This window comes from Zingiber officinale, chromosome 8B, assembly GCF_018446385.1.
Source record: "Zingiber officinale cultivar Zhangliang chromosome 8B, Zo_v1.1, whole genome shotgun sequence".
NCBI lineage: Eukaryota > Viridiplantae > Streptophyta > Magnoliopsida > Zingiberales > Zingiberaceae > Zingiber > Zingiber officinale.
Genome location: NC_056001.1, coordinates 58,012,484 through 58,025,337, shown reverse-complemented (window position 1 = coordinate 58,025,337; position 12,854 = coordinate 58,012,484). Strand labels below are relative to the sequence as shown.

Genomic DNA, 12,854 nt, shown 5'->3' with positions numbered 1-12,854 from the left:
GTGGAGATTTTTTCTCCGGTTACTCATCATGGGAAACAATGAGTGTCATCCGATGAAGCCTGTGGTGTGTCGGAAATGAGAAAAACAAATAGAAAAATTGTTTCAGGCGGTCGGTGATGCTTTCGTCAATTACTTGCCAGCAAGTTGAAGTCGAAGTCGATTTTATGGCGGCACTGTGCATAGAGGGAAGAGAAACTTGAGATAGTCGGTTTTAATATAAAATATATATTAATAAATCAAATTAATTTTCAACTTAATTAATAAAGTCTAATGAAATTTGACCTAAAAATATTCTATAAAAATTATTAAATTTTAAAAATTCCTAAATAAATTTTATATATTTATATTTATTTATTTTAATAATATTATTACTAATCAAATTAATAATAATAATATTAATTTTATTACTAATCAAATTTATCAATTTAATATTTTATTAAAAATTTGACCAAATTAAAGGGTCGACCAACATTTCAGGTTAATTTGGATCAAAATTAAAATAAAAATATTTAAAATTATTATAATATTATTGAATTTAAAATTATATTATTAAAGTTTTTTTTAAGTGAGACGTTATTTTCTCTTTGTTTTTAGCCCAAACAAGATAAAAATAAAAAAAGTTGAAAAAAAATTTTATGGACAAGTTTGCTATTTATTATTTTATTAAAAAAAATAAATTTAATTGGGTATTTTAGGTTTTGTTTGAAAATAAATATCGTGCGAGACCATGACCGCCTACGCTTTTCCAATATTGAATACACCCCTTTAAATCCACAAGTTTTCATGAAATTTACAAATTTATGTAAAAACCTTACAAAAAAGTTTATAGAATTCCATGGAATTCTTTTCACAACTATATGAGATTCTATAAAAGTTAATAAAAATATATGAACTTCACAAAAGTCTATCATTAAAAAAAAAATCAATGAAAGTCATTCAATCTTTTGATTGAATACACCCCTGTAAGTGTTTAGGATCATTTTTGTAAAAATGATAGAGTGATGTCTTATATACAATATAAGTAGGATGATTAAAATTGAGGAGATATTATGAACAGACATACAAGAATAGATAAGATAAAAAATAAAAAAATTAGAGAAAAAGTTAGTGTTACATTTATTGAGAAAAAAATTGCAAAAGACATATTTAAGATGATACAAATATATATGTAGATAGTAATTGATACTCTAATTAGATAATGTGAAACTATGAGAAATGTGCACGTCAAATGAAGAAAAGGAGGATCACATAAAACTTTGTTAACGACGGTAACATAAAATTTATTTAAATATAAATTATTATAGAATAGGAAATAGAGTTCAATGGTATAAAAGAATTAATATAGTCGATCTCATTTAATAAGATAAAACTAATTGTTGTTATATGTTCATTCAATATATACCAACTAAAATTAAACAACTCATTTTAGTATTTTAGCTCAAATTAATCTTTGACGGTAAACTTTCAACATGCCTAAATCATCAAATATTGTGTTTATAAAAAATACTCGTATGATAAAACTAAACCAAATTGTTAAATCTCATAAATTTAGGTGACATTTGAATTTTGAATAATTTGACATATGCGATTTTTCCATCTAAACGTGTAACATTGATTATTTTTGTTTACTTGGATGGAAGAAATTGGAAAAAGAAAGATCATCAAAATGATATAATTTGAATGGAAGAAAAAAAATGTTTTTTTTAAAAAAATTCTTTTTTTATTCCAGTCATCTTGTTTCCATTAATGGAATCAAATAAATCCCCTTATCAGTGAGAGTAGGCTAAGCTCACAATGATATTATCATTATAAAATCTAGGATTAAATATGAGGAATCAGATAATCATTATCCTAAGTAATATATAGCACTTTAGTTCCTTCCAATTAAAATAAAAAAAAATATTTCTTTCTTCCTAATTTTATCCCTGCAAAAATGTTATATTTCTTTCTAAACAAATAAAATAGCTTATATTTATATTTATCCTTGAAAAAAATTCCTAATCATTTAAAATAATAAATGATAGAAGATAATTTATACCTTTTATTTTTATTTTATTTTTTATCCTTCGAAGTAAATATTTTCATCATTTTATATTGTTTAATCTAATGCTCAATAACAATAAGTTATCATTAAAATTATAATATTATTAAAATAAAGATATTTTAAGAATAAAAAAAATAAAAGAATAAATGCTCTTTTAATATTTTATTAACACTCGAAGCGCGTGGCCCCACATAATAACCATTCGCCAACTCACATGTACCCCTTCTTAAGATTGTCCACGCTACGATGACTCTGATCCACAACCAATCAAGGTGCGGGTCCCGCAAAAGCGACGTCTTGTCTGGTCCCAGAACCAGACGCCGCCATCAAACTTCAGTATACCCCCGTTGTTTAACAGAAATTTAAAATAGCCCACAATGATTCATTAATATCAAAGCGCGCCTAATATTTCTATTTGCTATCTCTAATATATATATCAAATAAATATTTTTAAACATATAGATATATTTAGATTACTAATATTCATAAATAAAAAATATGAAATATTCATACATAATATTTATAAACAATGTCCAAAAATAAAATAATGAATTATTTTATCTAAATATATAAATAAATTAAATTTAAGTCATATTTAAACTAAACTAAAAAGAAAAGAAATTAAGTCATAATTATTTTATAAATTTTAAACTAATTTTAATTTGGTTCTCTTACAACTATTCCTATATTCTTATTTAAAGGCTATTTGATTGTTCTTATGTTATTTAAAAGCTATTTGATTGTTTTTACACTAGGTTCATTTCACAAGAAAATGATAGATATGTCATAATAGAATAAAAGATTAATTTATGATGGACATATACCTTTAGGAATTTTTTTTTCTATTCATTAATCATTTAGCGATCGGTTATAAGTTAATTCCATAATTTATTTTTTTTCATATAATTAGAAATGAATTGTGAGGGATATCTAAATAAGTATCATCAATATTATTTTAGAAAAATGATATATTTAAAAAATTACAGAGATAAGAAAGTGACATATAGCTATAATAAAAAGTAAGATGACTTTATCTATCTATCCTTAAATTTTTTCTTGAGTATATCATTGCTCATTATTTTATTATTAACGAAACTTTAGGGGTGGTTTTTTAAAATTTAGTAAATGTTGAGGATGCATTTTAAAACTTACCTATCGGATTAATTGTGGCAATTTTCCATCTAAATCTAAATTATTTTTGGAATGTGATAGGTGATTTGACGTGATAATCATCTGTTGGCGGCTAAATCTCGGGGGAAATCCTGAATCGAAGAACTGCGATGGTATCTCGTCCCCTATGGAATCCGACGTTTCCATCGACCCTTCGCCGTTGTTTTCGTGACCAGGAGCTCTCTTTTCCTGGTTTTCTCACTGCGAAAAATTCGATTTTTGGCGGATCCCTTCTGCGTTCTGGTGTACGATACAGTGGTTTGTGCTCTTCCAGCGCGGATTGGTGTGCTTGAGGTTCGGAATCTCTTTTCCGGGTTCTCTTTCTGCGAACAGTTTGATTTTGGCGTTACACTGCGGGCTGTGATCTCGTTCAGTACGGATTGGTGTTGTTGAGGTTCGGGATTGGCCAAAGTTTGGGTTTTGGAGGTTATTAGGGTTTCTTGCGCTCTGCCTGGTTTGCCTACTATGGGTTTGTTCAAGGATGAGACTGAGAGGAAGCAGATGCTAACTCTTTTCCTTCTTCTCGCACTGCTGGCTCCGGAAGCGGCTGGTAATGTGGTGCTGATTGGGAAAAATGTGTCTTTCTCGTTTCCGGACGTCGAAGCCAATTTTGGTGAGCTTGTTATGTTCATTCAGCTTTCTTTCATGGTTTCTTTGATCTCATATATTTTTTGCAATTGTTCGTCTTTGTTGTACGTCCAGCTTCACCAATAAAAAAATCAGGTGAATCTGGAATATTATATGTTGCAGAACCGTTAGAAGCGTGCACTACTTTAACAAATGAGCTCGCTAAGGATTCAGGAACTCCATTTGTGTTGATCAGAAGAGGAAAATGTCCTTTTGAAACTAAAGTCAGGAATGCACAATATGCTGGGTTTAAAGCTGCAATTGTATTCGACAATGAAGATAGAGGGATCCTGATTTCAAGTAAGTTTTTCATATTTGTTTTTTTCTGCATTCAGTGTGACTCAACAATAAACTCTTCAGCACTGCAAGTTTATATGATATTTACCGAAGACTATAGTTTTTAAGAAATTTTGTTATGGTTGATGAGAACTATATTTGACAAACTAGTGGGAGGAACAATGTTATGAACTTATAATTCCATTAAGATTCAACTATGTAATTTCTAATGGCAATCATACTTTGCATTACATGACCAAAACAAATTAAGGCTTCATTTGTTTCTCTTTGATAATTTAACTGTGGTGGAATTGGGAGTAGGCATTATGATGGCAGGAACGACATCAATTTTGTAATTGGTTTTCATTTCCATGTGAAGTCATGGGAACGGGTAGAAGTGGAATGTAGTTAGCATATTGGTTTGAGGAAACATTCCATAGGTTTAAAGCACAACACTCATTCCAAATGATTACCAAATACATATATCAATATCTACAAACTGTTATTACATTTCGTTACCAAAAATCGCCAAATTCTGGATGCTCCGGCAATCAACATATGCCTTTTAGGCAAAAAAGATGGTTTGTTGTAGCTAAAAAATAATACACACTGAAGTTGTTCTAGCAAGGATGAGAATGTTGAGATGAATGCATAGGATAATAGGAGATATGTATAACAAAAATGTATTTGCGAAGTGTTATGATGACGAGATAAGAGACAGAAGGATAAGATAGCATGTACATGTGCTGAATTGGTTAGTTGAGTCAATTAGAGTGACAGGTGAGGGGTAGGAAAAGAAAACTTATCTAAGAGATGTTACCTAGGTTCTAATGATGATTGGCCTTCCAGCTCAAGGATGGAATAAGATCTGTGCAACTTCTCTGGATAGATGGCACATAGACTTCCTTTTCTAGTCTTTGCTTTCGTAATTTCTTATTTCTTACAATGCTTTGTCCTCTTGGGATCATTCATGTTCAGCACCTGTTGTCACATTATAATTGTCTTTTCCAACAACTGCCGACAGTAGCTATTGTCTTTCCAATTATTTGCAGTTTGCAGTTATTAGAACTAAAGAATAAGAGGATAGTTGAATCCATGCAACAGATACTCAAAGCTGTATGTTGACGAAAGTTATAGTCTAATCGATAGGACACAACAAGAACATACTTTACTTCCATTGTTTCTTTTTAGAGCCTTTACTTGTACTTGTAATTATCTTTTACTTAACATTTTAATATATTCCTTTTTACCTTAGGTAAGCGTGTTAATGTTGATCCTCATTTTCCTCTTTGAGATTGGTCGATTTGGATATGATTGGTCCTCCTTCTATTGCCAATGGTTTCAGGGAATCTATGTCTTTGCAATAAATTGCTTGAGTTTGTTCTACTATATCGTGGTCAACATTTAGTCCTTCGCCTTTAAGTGATTCATATTTTAATGAAATATTGCAGTGGCTGGAAATTCAGTCGGCATTCATATCCACGCTTTGTTCATTTCAAAGGCTTCAGGAGCGACACTGCAGAATTATGCTGGCCGTGCTGATTTAGAGTTGTGGATCTTGCCTACCATTGATAACTCAGCGTGGGCAATCGTGGCCATTTCATTCATGTCACTACTAGCCATTTCCGCTGTGTTTGCTATGTGTTTTTTGCTGCGCAGAAATATTATAAGGCGCGAGCAATCTCCACTTTCGCAGATCCGTGAATTTCATGGAATGAGCAGTCATTTAGTGAAAGCAATGCCAAGTCTCGAATTCACATCGGTCGTCGAAGATAATTGCACTTCAACAACATGTGCTATTTGCCTAGAAGACTATTGTGCAGGGGATAAACTTCGTGTGCTTCCATGTAGTCATAGTGAGTATTTCGATCACAATTTAATCATAATTTCATTTCTTCTTCGAGATTTAGTCTAAATAAAGTTAAATCTTAAACAAGTTGTTATGCTCGGCAAACAATATATATACATAAACTAAGGACCATACTGTGCGGTTAGTTACTATGGTTAATCCTCCACTTGGAAATAAAGATAGAAAAGGAAGTCTTTATTATCTTCCTGCCAATTTGTCTGTCCAAATGGGCAGGAAAATAACTGGTGGACAGTTGACTACTGGACTTGCCTCTTGTGTTTAATTTTTGTTCTTTTATTTTTCCTCATTCATGCTTGATAACAAAAATGGGAAAATACTTCTGCTTTCAAACTTTTTCAATTCGCATACTTCGCTAATTCTTCCCATTTTAGTATATTTAGAAAACAATTTTGTAGCATTGATAATGAAGCCATAATTCATCCTTTACAACAGCTCAAATCATTAGAAACGGCACATAGAGCTTCTCCACGCCTCATGTGCTACAGGTGATTCATAGACTCATCCAACAAATTTCACATCGGTCTAGTCTACTTAGAAACACCCTCCATAACGGTGTACCCAATGGAAGGGTGCCATGATGCTAGTTGCTAATTAGGAATAGTTTTTGGTAGATCCTTTTGTTTATTTAAGTAGAATTTATTCCTAATTTGACTGAATCTTCTAAGATATTCGATTACTTCTTTCAAAGAATATTATACCTAGAATTTTTTTTGTTTATTTTCAATTTTGTGTTGGTTAGGGCCTTTGAAAGACACCCCAATTCCCCCTTGTTAATCTTCTTCTTTGGAATCATTTTGTCTTTGATAAGTAAACTTGGTTTTGGTGCTGCATCATGTTATTCCCTCACAACGCCGACAATCCCTCCCCCCAACAACTAACTTGATATTCGAACATGCAGTCTTGCTTTGCTCCAGTGCCATTTATCAACAAACGTGCTAATCATTCTTCTCGGCATGCTACTGGTAGTAGAAGATTGGCTCAGGTCTCACATGCTACAAGATGAGACAATTTACATTCTCCTAATGGTTAGCCTAGTCAATAGGGGTTAGCGATAACTGGTGTGATGCCTTTCTAGCTTTGACAATTGGAACTGCACACCTTCCTCCTCGTCTACTAGTAGCTTCTTTCCTTATACTTCGTCATTAGATTGATCACTGCATAGCACATAAGCCGTATGCAAGTATATTTACGGTAGTTACAAGTTATTTGAAACCTAGAAGGGAAACATGACATAGATGTATTACCGGGTTCTTCTATGATTCACATTTTTATGCTATTTCACATGTGTAGTTCTTACATTGAGGATACACAATTGGTTTTTACAGATGAATTTTTGTTCGACTTGCCGGTTGTGTTTTATAGTTTGCTTTATCCCTAACCCCTTGGGCTTTCTAGAGACAAAACTTGAAAGAGCATTGTGTTTACTGGTAGTTGGTCATTTTTGGCCATTGTTTATAGTCGTTCTTTTTAAGTATCGTATGGCGTATCAACGGGCAATTTGCTCTTCCACACTAATCTTTTTCGTTTTTGAATCATTGAACAGAGTTCCATGTGTGTTGCGTCGACTACTGGCTCACTTCTTGGAGAACATTCTGCCCTGTTTGCAAGCGAGATGCAACGGCTGGCATAAGCATAACTAATCTTCCGGCCACCGAGCACACTCCCTTACTTTATGGTGCAACTCCAACAATCAGTTCTCGGCCATCATCGGTTCATTCACCTGTTGCAGCATCTCCAGCGGTTCGTATATCTTTAATGCCTCCACAGTCGCATTCAAATTCTCGATCTCATTCCTATGCTAGTTCTCCTTGTTCCCAACCTATCCGAATAATGCCATTTCATCTCCGGTCTAATTCAAGTTTAGCATCGAGCATTTCTCGTATCCCTAACCCACATAGTTCTTATGGATACTCACCATCTTTGGACCTTAGAAATTCATCGTCCCATAGGTCTCGCTCGCATCTCACATCTCCTCATTCCGTTTATTCACCTATCAATTCGAGACTCCGATCCTCTTTCATACCCGGTTCAAGTAATCCGACCTCCAACAATCTAGCTGCATCCTCCAGTAGACAATCTTACTTGCGACATTGCACCGAATCAGAGGCAAGTCTTTCTGCTCTCGCTTCCACATATTCTCTACCAGGATGTTGATCCATGCGATAGCTGCAGTTTCCCCGGATAGCAAGCATGATTTGTGACGAATATCGCAAAGTCGACTTATTGTACGACAATGATACCCCCTTTGTGTACATGTTGATCGTTCGGTTTATATCGTTTTGATCTCATTTTGTTGTTGTTACCGCTTGCTTCTCAAAGTAGTAGTCATCGCCCCATGGTTGAAGTTGAATCATTCGATTGATGTATCCGTTATTTCATCGATCCAAATGTGTCCTCCTAGTTATCTAAATATCTTAGGTCATAAGTATTCATCTTACATGTTTGTAGAGGCTCAAGGAATTCCTCTTGATTCTTGAGATGTATTTTATATTTAATTTTGATTAATATTTAATTATTGACTTAGGAAATTAGTTTTGAAAAATATAAAATTTGTTATGCTCAAATGTAAAATATTATTTAATTCGTCATTAAAATTTGAATTTGTTGTATGTACTTCTCCCTCCCTTGAAAGAGTTTGCTCCTTTTTTTTCAAAAGGCCCCTTGTGAGTTTTGAAATTGTCAATTTACTAAATTTTAGTACATTCTAAATCTTAAGTGGCACGCCACATAATATATTCGTCTTATATATTTATTTATTATAATTTTTGATTTACGAGTGTATTATGCATTGAATCGAAATATATAATTATTATTTAGAACCTCATGGTTTTAAAAATTAAAAAAATGCATAAACACACACAAAAAAAAATAAATCATAACATACATTATACAAAATATGGAAAAAGCTACCCTATTATTATCATTTTTTAAAACATTAAAATAAATATTGTAGCATATTTTTATTTTTATTTTATTTTATTATTGCTTTACAATTATTTAAACTTGATCAACATTATTTTAATTTAATTAAAACTATTATAGTAGCTACTGTAATGGCATTACAGTGATTTAGAATAAATTAAAATGATTTTAATTAAATTTAAATAATTTTGATGAGTTGATAAAGAATATTATTACTAATTTTTAATTAAATTTACCTGGTTTATTTTCTTAAGTCATAATAATTATAGTTAAAGATATTTTCGAATGAAAAATATGTTCTGATACTATTTTGATATTATTATTATTTTTAAAAAATAAACGCCCTTTGCAATAAAATATTGGTGAAATGGGTCAGAAATTATGGGTAAAATGTAACTCGATGTAAAACTTTGGGAGTAAAATATAATTTTTCCAAGAGAAACTTTAGGGGGTCGAATGAAATTGTTCGGATCGGTTTCCTCTTGCTCCTCTGGCCCTCTGTGGCTCTATCCTCCGCCTTCGAGATCTTTTTGGTCTTCGTCCTTCTCCCATGGCTTCCTTGGCGCCTCCTCCGCATCCTCGCCCTTCGCTCATCTCGTATCCACAGATCAAGAAGACCTCGGCTATCCGCGCTACTCTCGCTCTGTCGAACTCGGTAAGCCCGTGTAGCCTCCTCTAGGGTTTTATCGTCAACTGTTCTCCCCCTCCTCATTCACTTACATGGAAACTATCACTTGCTTCATGAACTATTTATTTTGATGCAAGATGCATTTTCTCTGTGAATGAATGCTGAAAGTTACCATTTTTATTTCCAACTGTAGCTGGCTATAGTTTCTTATCAAATAGCTCAAGAGCTTGCATTGCCTCATCCTGTGAAGCACCTTTCTATTGATCTACATGCTTATTGACTTTATTCGTTCATGTTTCTGTCGTACTTTGCTTCACGTTCTATTGTCTATTCAGACTAATGATTTCTGGAAAAAAACCATCATATTTTTATCTTATCAATTCATATTTGTGTTGTTCCTGAAATAGGTTTCTAATATTCTCAAAGAGTGTACTGCAGGTTCCTGGTGGAACACCACTAACTTGGGCACTGAAAGATAAAACTAATCTTCCAAGTGATTGGAGAAAGAGCTCCCTTGAAGGAAGTGATTGGGAGAACTTGGAGTCTGATTTAAATCATTGGACTAGGTCGTTGCGCCCTGTACAGGTATACATAAGGTGTGCATTTGGACCAGTCTTTGAAATTGTTCTGTCACCAAGTTTATATTTTTTGCATTGTCCAGTGTTTTAGCATTGAATCTTCACCTTGAAACTTTGGAACTTTGTAGTGGTACCCAGGTCATATTGCTAAATCAGAAAAAGAACTGAAAGAACAGCTTAAGTTAATGGATGTTGTCATAGAAGTTCGAGATGCTAGAATTCCACTGGCTACCAGTCATCCTCAGGTTAGTTTCAGAGCCTACACACGAGAACTAAAAGCAAACTGACTTCAGTGCCTTCGCGTTAAAAAATAAACTGCGAGTGAATTTATCAAATTCTTTTCTTATTGTTCTCTGAACAATCAGATGGATTCCTGGCTTGGAAGTCGTAAGAAGATTTTAGTTCTGAATAGAGAAGACATGATATCTACTGCAGACAGAAATGCATGGGCTACTTTCTTTGCAAGGCAGGGAATAAAAGTTGTTTTTGCTAATGGGCAACTTGGAATGGTACACCAAAATCTTGACCAGAACTAGATTTTTAGCTTAGGTGCTGGAATATTCAAATATTAGTTGTTTTTTCATATGCAGGGAACGATGAGACTTGGGAGGCTTGCAAAGTCTTTAGCTGCTACTGTGAATATTAAACGCAGAGCAAAAGGGCTACTTCCTCGTCCAGTAATTCTCATTTTGTGCAAATTCTCTTTTTTCCTGAACATTCTCTTTGAAGACATAGTCCCTTTTTTATATTTTCTTATCCTAATCCCAAGCAAGAGTTTGACTGCAATGAGCTTTGTATCCAATAGAATACACGCAAGATGCAAATTTACAGCTCGAGCGATGTAGCCTACTTTTACTTATGTAACAAAGTTCTATTAGTCACTCAATTTCTACAGAATCATGTAGAAGAATGATCTTAAGATATATGTGCTTTTATGTTTAGGTTGATCACTTATGTTGTCCTGATTTTGGTAAAGGTACGTGCCGGAATAGTTGGTTATCCGAATGTAGGTAAGTCATCTTTGATCAACCGGTTGCTAAAGCGAAGGATGTGTCCAGCTGCTGCAAGACCTGGTGTTACAAGAGAATTGAAGTATGTTCTTTTCATTTTTTTTTCTAGTTCAATAACCTTCTTATGAGAAACACTTATTTTTGGCATCATCATCTCTTGTACAAGATGGGTACGATTTGGCAAAGATCTTGAGTTGTTGGACTCTCCCGGCATATTGCCAATGAGAATTAGTGATCAGGCAGCTGCAATAAAGCTTGCGATATGTGATGACATTGGAGAGAGATCATATGATGTCGCTGATGTTGCAGGCATTCTTGTGCAGATGCTGACAAGGCTTCCTGAAGCCGGTTAGTTCTTTTTCTAGACTTGTGAACTTTATACAATAATCATGATGTTTTTCCTGCTGCCAATTTCATGTACATTTGCATAAACTTGTTTTGAATGTCTAATACTTGAGGTGAAATCTTCAGTAGACACTAATAACTCTAGCATGCGAATCGAATTGCTAGACGTCAACTATAGCCCTAGTGCCCTAGTAGTGTTTGATAGTCCATAGAAAAGTAAGCAGCCTAAAAGCAGACCATTTAGTGCTCAGGATTCATCTGTCTTTTGTACAAAGAAATCTTGTTCATAGATATAGACTGCAAAAGACAGGTTGTGATGGTCAATAACCGATTCATTGTTTTTCATATATATATATAAATTTAAATTTTTAGCATTTTAAGTTGTGTTTAACATATAGAAAAGTATTCAATGTTTTATGTCCTTAACATATTTAAAATATAGACATTGACAACTTCAATGGCGTTTTATTATTATTATTATGACTATGATTATTATTATTTTTGATGATAAAGCTGCTGTTGTATAACCTTGTGGTCACGGGTTCAAATCGCAGAAACAATCTCTTACAATGCAGGATAAGGCCATGTACAATCCGATTCTTTTTCAGGGCCCTGCATTGACATAAGCTGGATACACCGGGCTGCCTTTTTTTTAACCTTTTTTTTTCATGCTGATCTCATCTAGGTATAGATATCATACTAGAAATATCACTTGAAGAGTTATTTATACTATAGAAATGATTTTAAACAATAAATTGTTATTTTTCTTTCTCACCAATGAAGTCTTCTGACAGGCTCAGAATCTCTTCGCAAACGATATAGGATTGATTTAGATGATCAATGTGGTAGAGTGTAAGTTTGCATCTCAACCAATTCTACTTATTTCCTTCCTGCTACTTATGAGAGTTAATTCGTTAGCTTGCCTGATAACTCAGATTCATCGAGAAGCTTGCCCTTCAACTCTTTAATGGGGACGCTAACCAGGCTGCTTTCCGCATCTTGAACGACTTCAGGAAGGGAAGATTTGGTTGGTTGGCTCTGGAAAGACCTCCAAAGTGAACCTCTGGTGCTTGGGATGTCTATATCCTTCTTTTTGTTAGCAAGTGCAACAAGCTTATTATCCTCGCAATGCCCTAGTAGATCAGTCGAGCTCCCAAGTTTTCGCCTTCAAACTGTGGAGTACGGATTGTTTAATTTCAGACTGTCATCTGCCTGTTCCAGGCGATCAATTGCCAGTCCAATTGGTTGTTCTAATAGACTTAACATAGAACACAAGTAACTTTTATGTACTTTGAATTGTATGAGATACAACAAACAAATAAAAAAAATAAATGATAATCTCAGTTAATTTTATTGTTTATCTCTCGCATGTAGCAGCTAGTTC

The 12,854-nt window shown here is 33.5% G+C and overlaps 2 protein-coding genes across 3 annotated transcripts; both read left to right on the top strand.

Moving 5' to 3' along the window:
• Window positions 1–3,258: 3,258 nt before the first annotated feature.
• LOC122015623 (receptor homology region, transmembrane domain- and RING domain-containing protein 1-like) lies at window positions 3,259–8,275 on the top strand. 2 transcript variants are annotated; one of them, XM_042572614.1, is made up of 5 exons: window positions 3,259–3,827; window positions 3,917–4,141; window positions 5,569–5,698; window positions 5,777–5,973; window positions 7,531–8,275. In XM_042572614.1, exons 1-5 carry the CDS (start codon window positions 3,680–3,682, stop codon window positions 8,139–8,141), a joined length of 1,311 nt encoding a protein of 436 aa, XP_042428548.1. In that variant the 5' UTR covers window positions 3,259–3,679; the 3' UTR covers window positions 8,142–8,275. The 2 variants fall into 2 exon arrangements, with proteins under 2 accessions (XP_042428548.1, XP_042428547.1); XM_042572613.1 differs by having other exon boundaries at window positions 5,569–5,973.
• Window positions 8,276–9,377: 1,102 nt separating this feature from the next.
• Window positions 9,378–12,830, top strand: LOC122017692 (DAR GTPase 3, chloroplastic-like). Its single transcript, XM_042575363.1, has 9 exons — window positions 9,378–9,564; window positions 9,964–10,122; window positions 10,244–10,360; window positions 10,481–10,624; window positions 10,706–10,792; window positions 11,092–11,207; window positions 11,292–11,473; window positions 12,265–12,322; window positions 12,406–12,830. The coding sequence occupies exons 1-9, from the start codon at window positions 9,460–9,462 to the stop codon at window positions 12,527–12,529; spliced, it is 1,092 nt and encodes a 363-aa protein (XP_042431297.1). The 5' UTR covers window positions 9,378–9,459; the 3' UTR covers window positions 12,530–12,830.
• Window positions 12,831–12,854: the final 24 nt, after the last annotated feature.

What these genes read in the sequence shown, in the direction of transcription:
- LOC122015623 (XM_042572613.1), top strand. Translation starts at nt 3,680, where the DNA reads ATGGGTTTGTTCAAGGATGAGACTGAGAGGAAGCAGATGCTAACTCTT. An exon ending in GGACGTCGAAGCCAATTTTG is followed by an intron (nt 3,828 to 3,916) that starts GTGAGCTTGTTA and finishes TTGTACGTCCAG; the next exon opens with CTTCACCAATAAAAAAATCA. An exon ending in TAGAGGGATCCTGATTTCAA is followed by an intron (nt 4,142 to 5,568) that starts GTAAGTTTTTCA and finishes GAAATATTGCAG; the next exon opens with TGGCTGGAAATTCAGTCGGC.
- LOC122017692 (XM_042575363.1), top strand. Translation starts at nt 9,460, where the DNA reads ATGGCTTCCTTGGCGCCTCCTCCGCATCCTCGCCCTTCGCTCATCTCG. An exon ending in CTCTCGCTCTGTCGAACTCG is followed by an intron (nt 9,565 to 9,963) that starts GTAAGCCCGTGT and finishes ATATTCTCAAAG; the next exon opens with AGTGTACTGCAGGTTCCTGG. An exon ending in CTAATGGGCAACTTGGAATG is followed by an intron (nt 10,625 to 10,705) that starts GTACACCAAAAT and finishes TTTCATATGCAG; the next exon opens with GGAACGATGAGACTTGGGAG.